At 40.1% G+C, this 20,256-nt stretch overlaps 1 protein-coding gene across 1 annotated transcript in view; it reads right to left on the reverse strand.

The window, feature by feature from the left end:
• The window catches only part of LOC143005726 (CMP-N-acetylneuraminate-beta-galactosamide-alpha-2,3-sialyltransferase 2-like), a 50,839-nt gene that overhangs the window by 3,785 nt on the left and 26,798 nt on the right, over window positions 1-20,256 (reverse strand). The window contains exon 3 of the mRNA XM_076157084.1: window positions 1,012-1,015. Coding sequence (XP_076013199.1) covers window positions 1,012-1,015 — 4 coding nt within the window. The remainder of the gene's footprint in view (window positions 1-1,011; window positions 1,016-20,256) is intronic.

Consider the following 20,256-nt stretch of genomic DNA (forward strand, 5'->3'; position numbering starts at 1 on the left):
TGTCCACTGCTTTCAGATACTCTTTGAAGCTGTAATGATCATGACGGCTCTGTAAACGCTGACACACACAAAAGACCATCAGTCTGTATCAAGTTGTATTAAGTGCATAAACACTGTGATTATTAGTATTAAATTTAAAGGTAATAATAACAATGACAATAACTATAATTATAATAAATGATAATTGAAGAATTCCTTTTCAGGTCAGACTTACTTTCCAATTCCTATAGTCCGTCTCAGACAGATTGTTTCTTCTTGATAAAAATGGTTTGACTTCTTTGTTGAAATGGCTCATGAACCAAGGATCAGTCTTTCTCAAAATTCTATCATAAGCACAATGTGCTTTAACAGAATTTGGAAACGTTAGATTTAGGAAACGTCGGAAAAATGTTGTGTTCATTAACAACACACATGAACACACAGTGGTGAAGAAAAGCAATCGTGTGAAAATCTTGCATTTTAAGGACATCTTGGCTGTGTGACACTCTCAAAAGAGAAGATGAAATCTGCTGACAAAAAAGAACAAATTACAGTCTTGAAAAGAGAAAGTTATGGAAGAGGAAAAACAATGATCATGTTGTTTCCATTCGTCTACAGCAGAACACACAGTCACAGGTTACAATTAATGGAATGACATAAACTTAACCACCTTTATTTAACCAACTTTTCTTTATGTTTCCTCCTAGCTATAACCTTTTTTGCCATAACAAATTTTTTGGGTTTTAATAATAATAAAACCTTATTTATATTGCATCTTCCATGAAAAGTTATTGTATCGTTAAAATAAAACAAATAACAGTTAGAATTCCCAACATATAACTCAAATATGTATTGGTCAAATCCAATGGAAGACTTGGATCCATTACATGGTAATTTTACGCTTTAAAACACATCAACAAAACACCAATATTTTTACCTCACCTAATCAAAGGATGAACACCCTCATTCAGTTATGGATCCAAAGTTAAGAGTGTCAGTGTTTGCTGGAGAACTGCTGGATATTCCACTCACAAGCCTACACGGGGGACAAATGACACGAGGGATGTGACTATGACCATCACCCTCCAGCATTCCTGTCTCTACCACCCTCTCCGTCTTCTCCCTACCCACCTCCCTCTCTGTCCCAATTTTCTCCCCTCTCTGCCAAGGAGGTCCTTCAGCTCATCACATCTAGCTGCCCCACCACCTGCTCTCTTGACCCTGCCCCCTTCTCTCTCCTTCAGTCTGCTGCACCGGATCTTCTTCCCTACCTGACCCACCTCATCAACACGTCTCTGGCTTCTGGCTCTTTCCCCTTTGCTTTCAAGACTGCTAGAGTCACTCCGCTTCTAAAGAAACCAACTCTTGACCCTTCAGACATCAAGAACTGCAGACCGGTATACCTTCTACCCTTCCTATCTAAAACTCTTGAACGTGCTGTCTTCAATCAACTGTCCCTGTACCTCCACCAGAACAACCTTTTGGACCCCCACCAGTCCGGCTTCAAGGTGGGCCACTCGACCGAGACGGCCCTCCTGGCAGTGACCGAGTCACTCCAAACTGCTAGAGCGAACTCTCTCTCCTCTGTCCTGATTCTCCTGGACCTGTCTGCAGCATTCGACACGGTGAACCACCAGATCCTTCTTTCTACCCTGGAGGGAATGGGTGTCTCTGGCTCTGCGCTCTCCATGTTCGCGTCCTACCTAACAGGTCGCTCCTACCAGGTAACACTGAGAGGTTCTGTTTCGAAGCCACGTAGGCTCACCACTGGGGTTCCGCAAGGTTTGGTCTTGGGCCCTCTTCTTTTCTCCCTCTACACAACATCTCTTGGTTCTGTTATCCACTCCCATAACTTCTCCTACCACTGCTATGCTGATGACACCCAGCTGATTCTGTCATTTCCTCCTTCTGACACCCAAGTGGAGCTGCTCGCATCCAGTTTAAGACTCTGGTGCTAGCCTACAGGGCAGTGAAAGGAACAGCTCCTTCATACCTCCAGGCTATGGTCAAGCCCTACACCCCCAGCCGACCACTTCGCTCTGCTGCCTCCAGGCGGCTGGCTGCCCTGGCGCTCAGCGGCCCCTGCGCCTGATCGACGCAGTCACGGATTTTCACTGTTCTGGCACCTCAGTGGTGGAATGATCTCCCGACTGATGTCAGGACAGCGGAGTCGCTGCCCATCTTTCGCCGCAGGCTGAAAATGTCACAGTTCAGTCATCCAGCTCTCAGTGTTTTTCCTTTGATCCTGCCTCCGCCCCACTCAACCTGCCAGGCACACCCACCTTGCCAGTCTTCTCTACTCACCTGTGCACACAGCTGCTTCTCATCACATGCAATCAGCCTAGCACATATATTCACCAGCTCCACACTCACTCCTTTGCCAGATTGTTCTTTGCCATGCAAGACCTTCCAGCATACTCCTGCCTGTCTTCCCGGTACCGACCTTGCCTGTCCCCGATTCCTCTGCTTTGCCTGCCTCCTGAATTCCCAGGTATCCTGACCGCCTGCCTATTCCTGACTACCCGCCTGCCTGCTCCTTCCTGGTACCTTTGCTGGATCGACTGCCTGCCTGCCTGCTCGACCGATCGCCGCCTGTCACTGTGTTTCTGTGCTGTCTGCCTGTCTGCCGGAGTGTCAGTAAACCGTTGAACTGTACCAGTGATTCTGAGTCCTTTGTACTGCAATTGGGTCCATACACCACCTGTTACAGAAAACCCATCTCTTCAAGAAACACTACCCGGATCCGCCCTCTTAGGACATCACCTACTTTGTCCTAGCTCTTCTGATGCTCTTGTTTTCTAATCTGTCATTTCTAATTTCTCCTTTTTTCTCATTTATCATAGTACCTAACTTATTGCACTTCTACTCTAGCTCTAGTTATGCTCTTAGCTGTTGGTTTTGGAAGGAAATACACTTACGATTTCTTGTGACCTGAAGTTCTTTTATCTACCTTTGTTGAACGCACTTATTGTAAGTCGCTTCGGATAACAGCGTCTGCTAAATGACCGTAATGTAATGTAATGTATGATGTCATTATGATGACATGGTGTGTCTTTTTTTTGTTTGCCATTTGTTTTTATTGAAGCAAACATTTTACATGACATTGCACATACAATTGTAAGATATTTTGGAGATCATTTTTTATACAGAAAGATGGGGGAGAGGAGAGAGAGAGATTGAGGAAAGAATGAAGGTTGTAGTATTATTACTATTGTTTTTGTTAAACTTTATACGTAGACCCTGACGTACAATACAAGAAGATTGAAATTGCAATGATCTAATAGGGTAAATACAGTTTTTATAAAAAAAAGATCTCCAAAATGTCCCATAAGAGTACACGCACTGTCATGTCAAATGCATACTGCAATAAAAAAATACAACATAAAAACCCCTTAGTAAACTGAGTGGCAAACATGTCTGCACAGTAATTCATGTCCTCAAATTACAAATCCATCTCCCACCACAGCCTACAATTCGATCCAATAACACTGTCATGTCAAATGCTTTCTTCAATAAAAAATATACAATAAAAAAATGAAAAATAAAAAAAAGTTCTCTTTTACCCTCAATGTTTGCCCGTGACTAAATCATGCACTCAAATTCCTATACTTCATCAAATAAAAACAGCAATGTAGGCTAGTACAAATCGCATCATAAGACCCAACCCAACCCTCCAGTCACACAACCCTGCATTCATTAAACCCCCGTCAATCCCCTGTCCGGGATATAAAATAAAACGAAAAATAAAAATAAACTGTTCGCTGGATAAAAACACTTAGACTGAAATTTATGAAATATTCATGAGGAAAGTTTTTTGTCCTGTCGAGCAAAGAGATTTGTTACAGTGCAGTATTTAGCGAAACTCAGCAAAATGGTAAAATAATAAAAATGATTTTAGACTCCAGGGTGAAAGCAGAATACTTCATGCTCCTCCAACCATAGCCAACACTTGGCACATTTTCTGCAGTGTCTACCTCCTACTGTAAACATTCCACAACGAAGCAGTTGTTTCTCAGCAACAAGTATCGCACCACTCTCCAGCTTTGACTGTACAACATGAGTGAAAGCGTATTCAAGGAGTGTGCTATCATGCCATGGCAAGATTAAATGGGAGTACCTGTTTTTCGTGGATAGGAAACACAGCCTGGGCCTAAAAGAGTTGTAATGAAATTGCTTTGAGATGAATGATAAGGTAATAGCTCAATTCTGATGGATGGTGATGTAATCACGACGACTGATGGAGCTGTCAGTGTGGTTTAGTGAACGCAGCCATATGTCAGCCCACCGTAGCACAACCCATTTTTCACAGACATACAATGACGACATTTTATAAGTGATAAACAAGCTTGTCACGGAGATTTCCTGTAGAGAAGTATGGGTTGTGCACGCTGCTCAGATTAGTTTTTCAGTGAGGTCACAGACAATCCATGGATCACTGTATTGATACTGATTGTTTATAAGGAAATCTGGTCATGTATTCGTGAGCCTCCCAAGAACAGCCTTTAAAAACAGCAACGCTCTGTAATTACAGGCCGAAAAATCCCTGATTCCTACATTTTAGAACCCAACATTATCCATCAAGAGACTGTAACTAAGGAATCCCATTCTGCATTCTCATTCTCAGGTTATCATTTACTGAAAACTACCAAAGGCCGGTGGTCTAGAATGTTAGACATAAACAATACATCAGAACACAGATCAGTTCCTTTTTATTTTATTTTATTTTATCATTTTATTTTGCATTTCAGGCAGTAGTTGTGTGACTGTGGGGTTGTGTGGGGTTACGGGGTGGGATGTCCTCTCTCTGTTTCTCCCCTATCTCTCTCTCTCTCTATCACAACCTATGATGCAATTTGTACTAGCCTACATTGCTGTTTGACATCATCCTGTAAGTTCTGGAGTTGCAATGATGTCATAGGGTACCTATGACATCATTGCAACTCCAGTCCACTCTACCTCACGGTCTATGTATACAGTCAACAGCAATAGTAGGGATATCACAACCTTCCTCCCTTCTCTCTATCGCTCTCTCTCCTCTTTCCCCTCTTTCTGAGGAATAAAAAAATGATCTCCAAAATATCCTACACCTGTATGCACAATGTCATGTACAATGTCTGCTTCAATAAAAACAAATTGCAAAAAAAACAAAAAAAAACATCAACTTTTATCTGGATAAGAGTTAATTAATAGCTTTGAACATTATTTAGTCTGCGGATAAATCCCCAAAGCTGTCTTATTTTTATGTAATTAAAATTCTACTATAACAGCATTCATGGGTGGCAAATTTTAGACTAAAATGATTAGAATAGCACTGTACTGTATGCTTTGCCTTTAGCAGAACTCCATTTCATTTTTTAATATCCACTCATATTCATACTTTTGCCGAGGGTCTTAACCAGTGGATATTATTATTAGAAAGTGTGACAGCAGGAAAGGGACCAGGCTCTTCTTCTGAGACACATCCATCAGTCATGGAGGGGGAATAGCCTAAGTCCAGCAGGAGAACCAGTCGTGCTCAATTAATTCTGGCTCTGGCTCTGTCTACCTGATCTATGAGATGCATTTAGAACAAAGCAGTGAAACTCCTAGTCATTTCTTTCTGCCTCGCGTAGCGTATCAATGCGGCTGCCTGTTATTTTTATGGTGCTGATCATGTTTGAAAGGTCGGGGAATTCCCTGCACAGGGGCCCCCTCTGGAAATCAGTGTATGATTCATCTTTTCACATCAACAATAAACCCTGTGAGGAGTATACAAAGCTGATTAGGCTGAGATCAGCTAGAGCATGTGCATGTGGTCATCACCGAACTATCCCTGCTGCTGTAGTTTCCAGAGAAGCAGATATTTCATAGCAGAAGGATGGTCAGTGCGCTTCAAATTTGTTGCACCATAAGGTTCTGAATTTTGCTTGGATTTGAAAATTACCATTGCAACAAACCAGTATTTAATATATGAACTTGTTGAAGAGCGACAAAGCTGCACAAAATCAATAGGCAATGGACAAAGAAGATGATAGGTTATTAATAGAGTCAATGAATGTGTGTTCCCTCAAGGAAGTAAAAAGTCTAGTTTCAGCAAGGTGCATAGATTTAGACTCGCATAAGTTACTTTACTTAACTGCAATGGAAATGATGTACATGGGTGGCAGTAGCCCAGTGGGTAGAGCTTCCACTTGGGAACCGGAAGGTCGCCAGTTCGAGCCCCTGCCGAGGTGCCCCTGAGCAAGGCACCGAACCCTCAATTGCTCCCCCCTCTGCGAAGGGTGGTAATGTAATGTAAGTCGCTTTGGATAAAAGCGTCTGCCAAATGATCGTAATGTAATGTAATGTACATGATTTACAAAAATAAGTTAATGGTTAAATCAGATCATAGAGAGAATATTGTGGCAAGCTTGGCATTAGTGAATACACACACATACATAGCCCGTATTAGATGACGAGCTGTCTTGGACACAGACATTAAGGTCATGGTTGACAATAACTTAGCACCATCAACGTTGACTTTCTCTTCTTATGTGGACGTGTCTCAGGGTGGAGGAAAGGTCATATACAGTTCCCTGGACTACAGTTCTGGAATTGCCTCCACTCCTGCAATTTGTCATTTCACAAACCTGGCCCTAAGAAACTGCAGATGGTTCAAATGCTGCCACCAGACTTATAAGCAGAACCATCCAGAAAGCACGAATCTCCCACTGCACTGGCTTCCCTGCACTGACGTACCATAAAAATTCTAGATAGATTTCAAGATCCTTTAATTTATTTACAAGGCCCCCTATTCAGCCATTAGGTCTACTGACCCTCCCTCAACAAACCTTACCTTTTGTTCTACCTGCATAACCTTGTGACACTTGCTCTTGAAAGGTGCTACATAATTGTGATTGTGAGTTGATTTATGATTAGATGCACAAATATGTCACCCTGTCTTTCTTGGATGGCTTCTACAGGTTTATTTTAGGTTCTGAGAAATATTCAAAACGGCAGAGTTGGCGTTCAAATATGTTCCCATTTCCATTTACTCCCAGGCTCAGTGGTGTGCAGTCTTGATTATTATTCCATAAATAAGTGAGAAATGAGCCTCATTTAAAAGGTAATTGCAGTGCTGTTGAGCAGTAACAAGATGCTGATGAAAAGCCCGGGCTTAGGACAGGACGATTGCCTCGAAAATGAGGTTGCTTCAACAATTTTGCTCTCTGTGGATGAAGGAGTTAGAGAGCACACTGTAGGTCTGATTCAGGGAAGCTCTGAAGAATTCCATTTAGCAGTAATAATTGCTTTTGAAGCCTGTCATCCAACAAAGCTGGTCAAATTCTTGATGGCCACAAATATAGATTACATTGTTAAGTATTGTGTGTGTTGTGTGTTATTCTAGACTATAGAAGACTGTCTATTCTATGTCCGTAACCTCATTAATTTACACATGGGTTGTCTTGTATTTTGGGAAGTGTCATTGTAATGCATTTAAAATAAATGAAGATTAAATAACCTTGTGATTCAATGGCGTAAAAAACTGTACAGCATATAACATTGACATAATGAGAGAAATCATAATACTGTCCTACAAAGCTTAAGTGTGGGGACTCCATGATTATACACAGAGAAAAACAATTTCATTATCTTTGTCGGCATTATTTCCTGTCCTCAACAGCATATTTTTGCATAATATTTCATAGCACCGATGGATCTATGTCTGTTTAACCCAATCTATTCCACCATAATATTTGCATTTCAAGGAATATAATGATGAGCATAATCATGAGAAGATAATGATTATGAGTATAGCATAAATGTGCTACAATGCACTTCAAATCAGGAAGATATTTATAAAATGGATCTGAAATGGATGAACTTTTGTTGACTGATGTGCCTTCAAGCAAATGAGCTTTGTGTATGGCAAAACCTAAAAGCCAAAGCTGTCTGGCGTATATTGATTCAAGTACCATTTATTGGACTCATGAATTGACCTATCCTTTGTGTTTGGAATTGTACTTCATGAAACCAATTTTTTAGCTCCTGTTCTATGATAGGCCCAAGCTTTAGAGAAATATGGTGAATGATCATCTTTATTCTACTAATGTGGTAGAAAGATGACTGTGTTTAGCCTATATTTGGCGTTATTCCCAAAGCTACACCCACATACCCGTTGAGGTCACAGTGACTCTGCTTGGCATTGTCCACAGCGTTTTGGTGGCTGTGTGTCCTCTTTTATGTTAAACAACCAGTCAGACACATCGTAAAATCAGGCACAGCTTTGATCCTATTTGCATGATTTGGAAATATGGGATATGGCATTATTATGTTTATATTTCATAGCCGTCATAATGTGTGAGGTAAGTGAGTACATAAAATATATTTGAGTGAGCTTATTGAAAAACATATAGCTGGCTAATTAGATGGATATTTAAAAGGCGGAAAATTTAATTAGCTTAGCAAACTTCAGCTTTTTAAATAAAGACAGCAGTGAGTTTCATCCCAAATGTCCACGTTTCACTTATGATCAGTCAATGGAACCTTGCTTACTTCTGCCCCCTGCTGGTTGTGAGTACACACGACTAGTGGCTGTTTGAAGAAGAAGAACGCCCCTTTATTGATGTCACAAATGAGAAATTCCCTGTTTCAGACCCAAGCATTTATTACATTACATGCACACACACAATGCAATCTACACACACTTCCGAAACTGGGCCCCCCTCCTACACTCACATGCACCGGAGGGGGCACCGCAAGCAGCGCCCGAGGAGCAGGTGAATTATTCCCCTTCTAAACTTACAGTAATATCTGGAAATCCTGTCCAGTTGATTGAAAAACAGGAAATTGATGAATGAGAAGTGAATGAAATGAAGAGTTTAGACTAGAGAGGGAAAGGTGCAAAAGGTCCTAATTTCATTCTGTGTCCCTGTGTGGGGGCCTGACTCATTCTTGTTTAAGCAGGTTAGATATTACCAGAAACCACAGTTTGGCCTTTGATCAAACCCAAACAATGGACCTTTATAGTGAAGAGCTGAAGTCACGTGACAAGAATCCCAATAACTAGGACCTAGCCGGGCAGCTATCTCTATTTTGCTGCCCGACATTGACCTTTCATGTTCCTCTTCTCTGGGAGTTGAAGAAATGCATTATGGGAAAACACAACAAACCACTTAGTAAAGCCGAAGTGAACAAGTGGGGTTATGGAATGATCAGAGGAAGGCATCGTCCCTGTTCTGAATTTGTGCTTGTATTTTTAATAATGTATGATATTGACAGAGCCTTTCTCTGATGAGCTTGGGTGCACATCTAAGATTTATGACATTTGACGGGGTATTTACTTTCCAAATGTCAACCAATCAGTTTACTGTCTGGAGGGGATACACTTCAGCCGAAAGAGATGTCAGGGGATGTTTCCAGCATATTCTCTCATTTGAAACTCTCATACTGGAGGCAACAAATTATTTCGAAAGGAAAGGAAAGGAAGGAAATATTTGACACTTGTTACTTACATAATATACTTGTTATGATCCTGTGTTGTGGTTATTTCTTGTTTTATTTTGTAGTGTGCTCTGTTTATCTTGCTTTACTTCGTCTGTGTGTTTGGGCCATCTGCCTGAACTTGCCGTCCTTGGATTGCCCCTGGACTTCGCCCGTCCACCCTTGGACTTCGGGCTGTCCTGTGGCTTGATCGCAATTAATTGGAGTTTTTCCTGTTTGATTCCCCTGATCTCTACTTTCCTTGTGTGTTCGGTCCGTGCTCTGTATTATTATTCTATCTTTTATTATTATCACTTATCCCCTGTGTCGCCAGCACCTTGAGTCCTCCTACTTGTACTCGATCTAGCTCAGATCGTGCCAGATCGTAACAGTACTGGCAGAGAGTACAAATAAGAACACAATCTTCCCTTTCCATCCACCAAAACAAATCCTCACTGAATGTAATATACATTATGTTAGGACATGTAGGTATATTATGTTATAGCAGCCTTCTTTATTCCATCTCCACTGGCCAATATTGTCACTTCCCCAAGTCCCTGCAAGCCTACTGCCAGTATAAAGCAAGGCCTTTACCATCATAACTGTGAAATCAGATGTCTAAATTTAACATAGATATTCATTGTACAGCAGTAACCTGGCTGTGAGTAGATATACTGTGTAGATGGATAATTCTTGACTGGAAATGTATTGAAAAATGATGAAAGTGTAACAGACAGCCAATGTAGTTCTCGGACGCATGCAGGTACGGCAAAACACAGCAGGGAGAGAGATAATCAACCGTACAGTCGACAGAAGTCAGCGTGAGAAACACTGCAAAAGGATCAGGCTGAGTCAAAAAGACTAGAAGGGATCATACAAGATGGTGCACAGGTTACAGGCAAGGGTCAGCTCTTACAATCAGACAGGGAGGGAGGAAGATTAGAACAAGATACAAAGCTGGACAGCTCAAGTAAAGCTGCAACGATGACCTGACAGAGACAAAGAGGGAAATGGACTGGAATAAATACAAGGGAGGCTGATGAGTGGAGGGGAGTTGGATGTGTTGGTCAGGTAGGCTGTGGCAGGAGCAGAGGGTGAAGGAGGGGGAGGAGGGTCTGAAATGACAGAGGTGTGTGATCAGCACCACAACAATTTTGGAAAATACCTTTTTTTATCCCCCTTCTATATCTACTTTGGTATCATCTTAGCAAACCAACTGTATTTTCAAACAATTACTCACCAGCCAGTTACTACATTTTGATAATGTCTGTTGAGTGAAGTTGTGAAAAATGTCGGAGAAAGAAAAGAGAGCACAGTACAGTTATAGAGGATTGTACAGTAATGCCAGGTATGTGACCCCTGTCTGAGCATATATTTTAATTCATCATATCTGGATCAATATCTGGGCTAAATTGTGTCTGTTCTTAGTCCATCCTAGTTTACATATGTCTGAATTATACATTTTTACCATTAAAACTGGTGTCCTAGTTTCTGAGAAATAGATAAAGCTGTCAACAAATGACCTAGCTTGCAATGATAAAGAAAGTGGAGAAAGTTGATTCGGAACTGTTGTCAAATCTTGGCAAGTTTCCTTGAACCAGGTTCTAAATCTACAAAAATGTCACTTGAAATTAGACTTTCTGAGACAATCTCCATGATGGTGTTACATAGACATAACACTTCCACATTAACAAAACTTCATACACTTCACAAGTGGATGTGTCAGTAGTAACTTCATGTGTCTGTGTACAGCTCCTATGGCACACTGAGGGTTAAATTTCTAATTAAAGAAGCACAGGGCAGCACTAGAACTTCTAATATTGCCATTTAAAGTGCAAGCTGCTGCTTAAACACTGGATGTGTTTAATTAAATGGCAGTCAGAAGCCCATCATGCTAATGTGATTCTCTTTTTCTCTTGTTGTCACGGTGAAGACGAGCAGACAAAAAGGCACACGCCTGTTTTATTAAGCAATAATGGAGCAAATTTGCGAGTTGGTGATCAGTTAATTCAAGCATCCCTGCAGTGCTCACGGTGGTGCCGATTTCATCTCTCTGATTGAACGCTCTCCTAATTTAATCTAGTTTTATAGAAAAGGAGAGGAGTCGCACGGTGGGCTAATCATATTCATTAAAAACACATTTTCATTGAAATAGAAGACACTTGATACATATAGAATGGACATCCATAAACATTTATGAGAGAGGCTTTTATTGCAATTCTTTCACTCAGCATCCAATTTGACCACATTTACAACAATTGTTGGTCAATAGTCAAAAAATTGTACATAAAGAATGTCCTGACCAAGCAAGACAAGTTTTATCCCTGTTTCTTTATATTCCTCTCACTGCCACGACTGGCAGCCAGTGGGTGTGACTCAATACACAAAAGTGCAATATCTCATTAATGCCTTTGTCTTTGAAACATCAATTGGCCTGATGGTGGCGCTTTAATAGCAATTCAGTTTTGTCAATACCTTTGGAACAGGGCATAGTGCAATCAAAAGTTTGTTTGTCTGTCAGAACGGGGAGTAGGGGTTGGTCAATAACCGGTTAAAAATCCTCCGTAAAGAGATGCCCTCTAGTTCTTAATGATTTTAAAGGGAGAAAATCTTAATTAAGAAGTAATTACATTTTTTTATTGTTGTTCTTGTTTTTTAGCATTGACACAGGTCAGATTTTCTCTGACTACTGTTAACAAAACAAATCTAATTCTCAGTTTTGTGGTCAATCTATTGCTTTGCATCTGCCGCCAGAGCAACAAAACTGGAATTAACGTCAGAGGCATTTCACTGTCGCCATTTTTCAGTGTCAGCACCTCATGGCCCAGTAAAAATAAACAGCTGAACAGCCACAACAACAGTGATAGTCAGTCGAGAGGCAACAGAGATTTGTTATTGTTGAAATGTGTGACAAATCTGTCAAAAACCCCATGAGCTAAAATGAGCTAAAAACCAGTGCCATCTTGTCTCTAAGTGGTCAATTACAACACTTAAAACACACATACATTTGTTAAAATAGGTGGTTAGCATGAACAAATGATCAAAATGCATGTATGTGAGCATGTTTCCTGTCTAAAGTTGGTAGTAAGTACATTTGACAATATTACATGGTCTACATAGATACATTTAGACACTTGACTGAAAATATGTAGGCCTACATCATCCTAAGCCTCAATTAATTGTTACTCATTTCAGTACCGTACTAAAAAGAAGAGGAATTGCCTCTCTTAATGGCCCTCAAAGTAGTTCTAACAACTGTAATGGCAGTGGAATTGTAAGTATTCCATTATGTCTGTGGCTCTTTCTCTTCCATTTGAAAGAAGTTTTATAAGTCTGACACCCACATGTGAAAATGCCATCTGGATAAACTGTAAGAGCAGCCGTGACACAGACAGGAGAATTACTTACTGAAAAACACATTTGGGATGAATCAGGAATTTCCGCTGGAAATAAAAACTTGCAGGAACCCCTTTGCTCTTTCAAGCAGCCAAATACAACAACAAACATTTCATGGACATTGTAAATCAGCAGATATAAATGTGCTATGTGGCTATGAGGAAAGCCCGCAGTCAAGCCTTAAGAACATTTTAATCATTGTATTATCAACGGAAGAAGTTATAACTCTGACCCACGGAAGATAAAAACAGACCTGCATAACTGTCATCTATTATTTATAACTGCACTCTTAGAATTACCAGTTTCAAAACATATATCTGATATCTTTTAAGGGATGACATTCCACTTTAATAAAGTATCTTCATTTTTCATTCCGCTCACCCTGACATGTCAGGAGCCTCTCTGCTATAGCCAGTCTAGTTTCACAACAAGTAATCAAGCTGTTTTTTAAGCAGTCAAATGTCAACTGTTGTAGCCAGTTACCCGTGGGCACTGATCTGAATTGAGTCACGTGCGCCACTGTGACTCCAAGACTACAACACCAGAGTGTGAATGATGGACCTCAACAAAGTGAAGCGCAAAAAAATCTGAGGAGCCACTTGGGAGCCGAAAGAGCCGGCTCTTTTTAGCCGAGCCAAAAGAACCAACTCTCTAAAAAGAGCCGAAATGCCCATCACTCACATGGAGCGAAAACACACCGACTAATAATCAGCATACTCTCCTAAAAAGGCCCCCTCCCAAAAAGCTTGGCCTGTTCTGACTTGCCAGGGAGAGATAGTAATTTGTGTGGAGGAGTTACAGAGTGCATTTCCGCTTTCAAACAATAATAATAATAATAATGTTCTACAGGGGAGCTACAGTCCAAGAGTTAATTGTGCTTCAGCTTCCAGAACGGCAGCAGAGATCTCATGAAAATGCGAAATATACCCGATAGTATCATCAAGCGAAACCAAAAAAGAGGATAAGGTAAATGTTCCCGCTGTTAACTCATTGCATGCTGGAATACAAGACAAAGTGCACTGGGGATTAAATTTCCTATAGGAAGCCAAAAAGCACCCAAAACGTAATATCCTCTATAACTAACTTGTGAGCACCAGATATTACACTAACGTTGTACTAGGTGAGTGTGTTGAACAAGTGTAATTCCAAGGTGTTACATATTGACGTCAGCATGTTATGGGGCCTTTGGAGCAGCTCAGGACTGATGTTTTTTTCTTTGAGGAAGCCAGGTGCAAAGATCCTCCCTATATTACAGTATATAAATAAGGGAAATCGCATTAAGTGTATTTCTTCCATAAATATCGGCTCGTTTTCTGGTTGCTACTAAATATTTATAAACAGCTTTGTTTTTTAATCAAGCTCCAAAACAGAGGAAATTGCATCTTCAGTCGTTCTGTGAAATTCTGCTGTTTTATACTGTACACCAGCCAGGTCCCACCTTACAGACGATTTATGATCCCCTCACTTGCGATGCCAGAATGGGGCCAACTACATTATGACTCTATCATTTAAGACAGTGAAGGATAAAGTCCAATAATATACTTTGTAATATAGGCATGGCGTCTGCAGTGACACTGGCAGTGGACCAAATGTTGTGGTGCAGAGAGCTGAGCCTGAAAACGAAGCTCTCATTTTTGCCAGTCGAGCTACGTTCCAACCCTCACCTGTGGTCATGAACCTTCAGTAGAAATTGAAGGAATGAAAGAACATAATCACCTGAAATGAATTTCGCCCTCAATTTGACAGGATAGAGTGTCGACCTTGGCTATCAGGACGGTGCGGCGGACTTTGAATCATGAATCATTAACAGATACTGAATATATATTAATTCTCAAGGCGTGTGTGTTTATATGGGATGGCTGCTATAGATCTCAAGTTACTCCCTTCAGTCATGCAGCATGAAAGAGACATTAAGTCATCTAGGAATGAATGGAGGGTTGCCTGCACCTGGAAAGTAGATAGTGACAGTAAGTAGTTATTTTAGATGAAGATTGTCTAAGGTAGTAGGCAAAAGGATGGGCTTAATTAAAGGCCCAACTACCGACATCCAATCACAATGCAGGTCACATCCAGATAACAACAACACTTGCTGATGTAAGCTGTAGAATGGGACTTATTATTATTAAGGAATTGTTACAACACTGACATGCTCCATATTCAGGTTACAACACTAAAATGAATATAAAGATACAGTTAGGTAACCCTTTTCCAAATTCTCTAGCTATACAAAGCTCACTTAGCATAACAAAAAGCAAGCCCAAACCACAACACAATAGTGTTAATTTGCTAGCTGGTTTAAATTAGAATAAGCTTAATGTAAAGTGTTTTGTAATGTATGATTTGTGGGAATTCTTACGTGTTAATGGTTCTATCTTTGGTTAATGTAACTGTCAGCTGGCAGCTCGGTCCATCGCTGTTCATCAGAATTCGCTATAGACATGAATAACTTGCAGTAGGCAAAGCTAAACGTATCATTAAATGTAGCAGCTTCTTTATTTAAGAGACATATCGATAAAGGAGTTAATGTATCTTAATAAAATAGGAATCTAGCTGTCTGTTCTCAAAACACTGCTCAGCACATAGAGGGCCAGATGTACGTATATGAAACATGCAGCGCAGATTGCAGCCCGATGAGAGTGTCATTGTGCGTTTGCACTTAAAGTGACATGAACGTCTGATTTACCGTGGTAGCAGCTAATTTTGGAACCAGCGAATGTGAACGTCTACTAAGTGCATTTAGCTTGTGAATGAGAGTTTAAAAGTCTCAGCTGTCAGCATATCCAATCCAATTTGATATACAACAAGGTCATAAAATAGAATAAAATCTAAATTCAGAGATATCCCAATACTAATCGATGAAGTAAGAAAAATATCAAAATATTTTATAGAGACACAATTCATGTTCATCTGTTTAAAACCAAACCACATTTCTATTACTGGTGAAATCAATGTAACAGGATTCACCAGAAGAACTACTGAGGAAATAAAAAAAGATGGAATAGCACAACATAAAAAGGTTCACAAGCCACTGCAACCGGTGGACTCCCGTTTAGTGAAGTTGAATATCTTTGTTAGATATGAAGAAAATGGTTTCTGGAAAATCTGTTTCTGTGCCGTGCCAGTGTATTCAGCAGCAGGGACAGTGTAAGACAAACTATAGACATTAATACACCATTGCTAATTTGCGCCTGCTCTTCAGAGGCAGAGACATTTCACACAGAATTGACTCCCGCTAAGTGCGTGACACTCAAACAGAATATGTAATTAACCACACTTATTATATCCTCCCTTAAATGCATATGCATAAAAGAGAGAAGCGCACCTTGTAATGACTCACGCTGCTGAAGTGCAAACTGTTACATAAATAACATGTCATTTTTTTCAAGCAGAATGTGTCAAATCTGCATCCCAAACCAGTGCAAAAGGATTAGTAGGCCTACATGTGGCGTGGGGTGACCATAACTCAACCCTGTCTTTATGTGCTGTATTAATTTCACTTTAAATGTCTTTTCCGTGTCTCTTCCTTTTTCTCCATCATCGCCTGTGGCATTTAATTGATGCTCTCAACCAAAGTGGCGAACAGTACCCACATGCACAATGTTATATAGTATATATCCAGAAGCATGGGCGTGAAATGATATGAAATGACCTGTGTCCATTGTCTGACTTGAAAATTGCTCAGGTAATTGGTTTTGTCTTCAAAAGGCACAGAGCTTAACTTCATCTTTATGTATTACTTGCAGTAGGTGGCTGATGCTGCCCGCCACTCCGCAGTATTCACAGGTGAAGGGATGAGTTATTAAGTCTGGTAAACACTTCGCACTTCTGACCAGATAAAAAAGAAAAGATGGATAACAAAGGAGATTAAAGATAAACAAACCTCCACGGGAAATTCCATGGGGGAAAATGCACGCGGAGGAATGTTTGTTTCGTTTATGGAAATCTCATCGGTCTTGTTTGGTTTTCGCTCAAATGAAAAAGGTCACTTTTCATTTCCTGCTGGCGTAGTACAGATTATGCTGCAGTATCAGTGAAATCCAGGCAGTAATTCTAGACATGAATTACATATGCAGTGTCGGTCATATAAAACTGCCTATACAGGTTAAGAGTCTGAATTGCCTCACAGCACTGCAGTTGGTTTCTGTCATCAGGATATTTGGATGATGACTTTTGCACACTGTACATATTAATCAGTCCTCTTGGTCCCTGAAACAGATTGTGTTAGAAGATTTCAGGCATACACACACAGAAAAACACCCAGTAAACAATCTTGAGACGCAGGATGTGTGTGTGTGTGTGTGTCTGGTGGGGGGGGGTGTCTGTATGTTAACTGTAACGCAGTTCAAAGGACAGAAAACCATCTACTGGGATCATCTCAGCCCAACATTGCAAACTTCTCTCGCTTGTCGATTCAAACTATTTTTCACTCCTGACATCTGTGTTGGCTTTTCCATCTTGTCTCTAAATTGAATCTCAGATCGTTCTCGCCTCCCAACTCAAATGTGAGTTTCTTCTCTGTAAAAACGAAAGACATAAGTTGAATCCACAAACAGGATTTGTATCACAGCACCAAAGGATGATTTTGTCCTCTGGTGCAGCAAATTGTATTTTTTTTTCTGCTGTCACAGCCCAAGGACACATTGCCCATAATTAATAAAGATACAGCAAAATGATTAGTTTCTGCAATCTTTAGACGTTTTCAAAAGGATAAGCCAAGGGCTCACTTCATTAATTATGATTTCAAACCGGATACATTTCCTTTACAATGTAGATACACAGAATTTATGCACAGAAAGGGAAGAGACAAATGGATCGACTGTGAATCTCATTTATTTCCACACAAGGGAAACCAACAGGAGGTGGTAGCTGCCATCTTAATATGCACCATGAATTATATACTTTATTCACACACACAAACACTATATATCAAATTGGATTGGATACGCTGACAGTTCTTGTTGTCTGGTTCACCTGTGCCTCCAGGCATACATTCATCCCAGCGCTGACACTGCATCAGTGTGCAGCTGAAACACAAAGTGATGCACCTCAGCGCCGTGCATCCGTGAAATACTCATTTCAATAGTGAATAGAAAGCAGAAGCAAAGTTACACTGCGGATTGCACTGGATTAACTTTCACATTGTTTATCCAATGTTTGGTTAGCTAATGAGATTTCATTAGGTAGGAGAAGATGGATCGCAACAGCAAAATGTCAACTCTGGCTGCTGAATTAGTGTTTTGACAAAGTGGGAATGGAGACAGGACAGCTGTGGCGCCCGAGGATGGGACTGGAACTGATGGGAAGCGCTGAGGCGATTCACCACTGCAGCTTCGAAAGAGAAAAAATGGATGTCCCTCTTCATGGCTGTGTAAACCAGGATGATGCAAATGACTTTATTACTCCTGAGAGTGTAATAATACAATCAGCTGACTGGTGAACCAATGACGATTGTATTTATTACGAGTTAAGATGACGTGACAGTGTTGGATTCTGTTCATGCTGCTTTTGGTGAAACACACCAGAGAGTACCGCACTTGTATACTCAATTTTAAATCATTTTCAGAATGTTGCAATGCAATAGGATGAATCTATTCATACATGTATATATAAATACATGATGTGTTTGATGTACATGATGTGTATTTGGAGTATGGGGAGAGTCTGCCATGTGAGGAAATACATCCATAGGTTGGCTTACTTCTATTATAATGTTTACATTCAAGGAAATGGCAATGCATAATCTAGGTATGTTTCTCTACTTCATTTCTATGTATTGTCTCTATCAGAATGTAAAGTATATGCATGAAATTAAAATGCACTAAATGCATCAAAACATAGTCCCTACTATATAAAACTATGAAGTTAGGGAAACAACGGTGTACTCCTGTGATAAAGACACAAAATACAATGCAGTATTTTCAGGCTTCGCACAGAAAAAGTTCATATTCTTTTTAAAACACAATGCTAATGTTTTAACGTAGGACGAAAAATCAATATTTGGTGATGTAAGCCTGATTTGCAGTCACAGCTTTAATGCGTCTTGGCTTTCCACCAGGCTCTCACATTGCTGCAGGGTGACTTAATGACTTGTGACCTTCTGTCTTTCTCTTGATCACTTTCCAGAGGTTTACAATGTGGTTCAGGTCTGGAGATTGGCAGGGCCTTGACCTGGTGGTCCTCCATCCAGACCTTGATTGACCTGGCTGTGTGGTATGAAGGATTGTCCTGCTGGCAAAAAACAATCCTCGGAGATGTGGAACATTGTCAGTGCAGAAGGATCGTGTTTACTTCCAGGATAACCATGTATACTTGGCTTAATTCATGCGTCCTTCAAGTCAAATTCCAGCCTTGCTTCAGCCCCCTGAAGAATCATCTCTGATGAGTACAATTTTCAGCTTTCACCCAACACCTGGTCATCTAATGGTTAGACTGAGACCTGGAGAGCCCTTGAAGCCGCAGTGTCGAGCATCTTTATGCGGTGGAGGACTGGTGCTGATCTGTGGGTGCTTCGGTGAGGCACAGCGATGTGAAAGCCAAGACGCATGAAAGCTGTGACTGAAAATCAGGGTTATTCTACTGAGTATTGATTTCTGAACTCTTCAGAAGATAAAACATTAGAGGTCTGAAAACACTGCATCTTTTGTTATTTTGAACAATTGTCATTTCCTGCAAATACATGCTTTAAATAAAAATGTTTTCAGTAGTTTAAAGAATAAAAGAACAAAAATACAAATAAAACACACCCATAAATAGTAAAACCAGATATTTTTCAATGGTCTCTTCACGTATACACAGTATATGAATATTATATAACATATATAATATATATATTATAAGATAAAATATGTAAATAACAAGTAGGGTATTGTGTGTAAAGATCAATGAGTAATATGGGTTTGTGACAATAATTCTAACCAACAAAATATTCCCTGTGTACTTGTTATTTCATGTTCATTTCAAAGACATTAGCAAGATACAAGTCATTCAAAAAGGGACATAAAACCACAATTATCATTTAAAACATCTCATTCATTTTCATTCATTTTGAAACACACATGGCAGAGTTCTACTCCCCAGTAAAGAGTCTCAATGTGAATACCAATGAAGTGACTCACAGATAAGTGATTACAATGATATGATTCAATCTCCACTTTAGCATTTAGCATAGCCATTTGGCCTGCAGTGACTCAAACTATGGATACACCTGATGTACTGAAAATGGGAGGATGACCATATATTAAACATGCTAAATAAACATTATTTTCTAACCATTTATGACAAAAAAATGTAAAAAGTTGGTGTCTTTGCTCCGTTATATTGGATTAAAAAAGTTTCACAAAAGCGCTGTCGCAATGCATTGTGGCATGCCTTCATTCAGTAAGGATACACATGATACCACCTTAAAAATCAGTCAAAGTAAGGTATCCTAGGAGAGTTCAT

The sequence above is a fragment of the Genypterus blacodes genome, unplaced genomic scaffold, assembly GCF_046128005.1.
Source record: "Genypterus blacodes isolate CSIRO-AG114 ecotype Tasmania unplaced genomic scaffold, CSIRO-AGI_Gbla_v1 ptg000072l_1, whole genome shotgun sequence".
Classification (NCBI taxonomy): domain Eukaryota; kingdom Metazoa; phylum Chordata; class Actinopteri; order Ophidiiformes; family Ophidiidae; genus Genypterus; species Genypterus blacodes.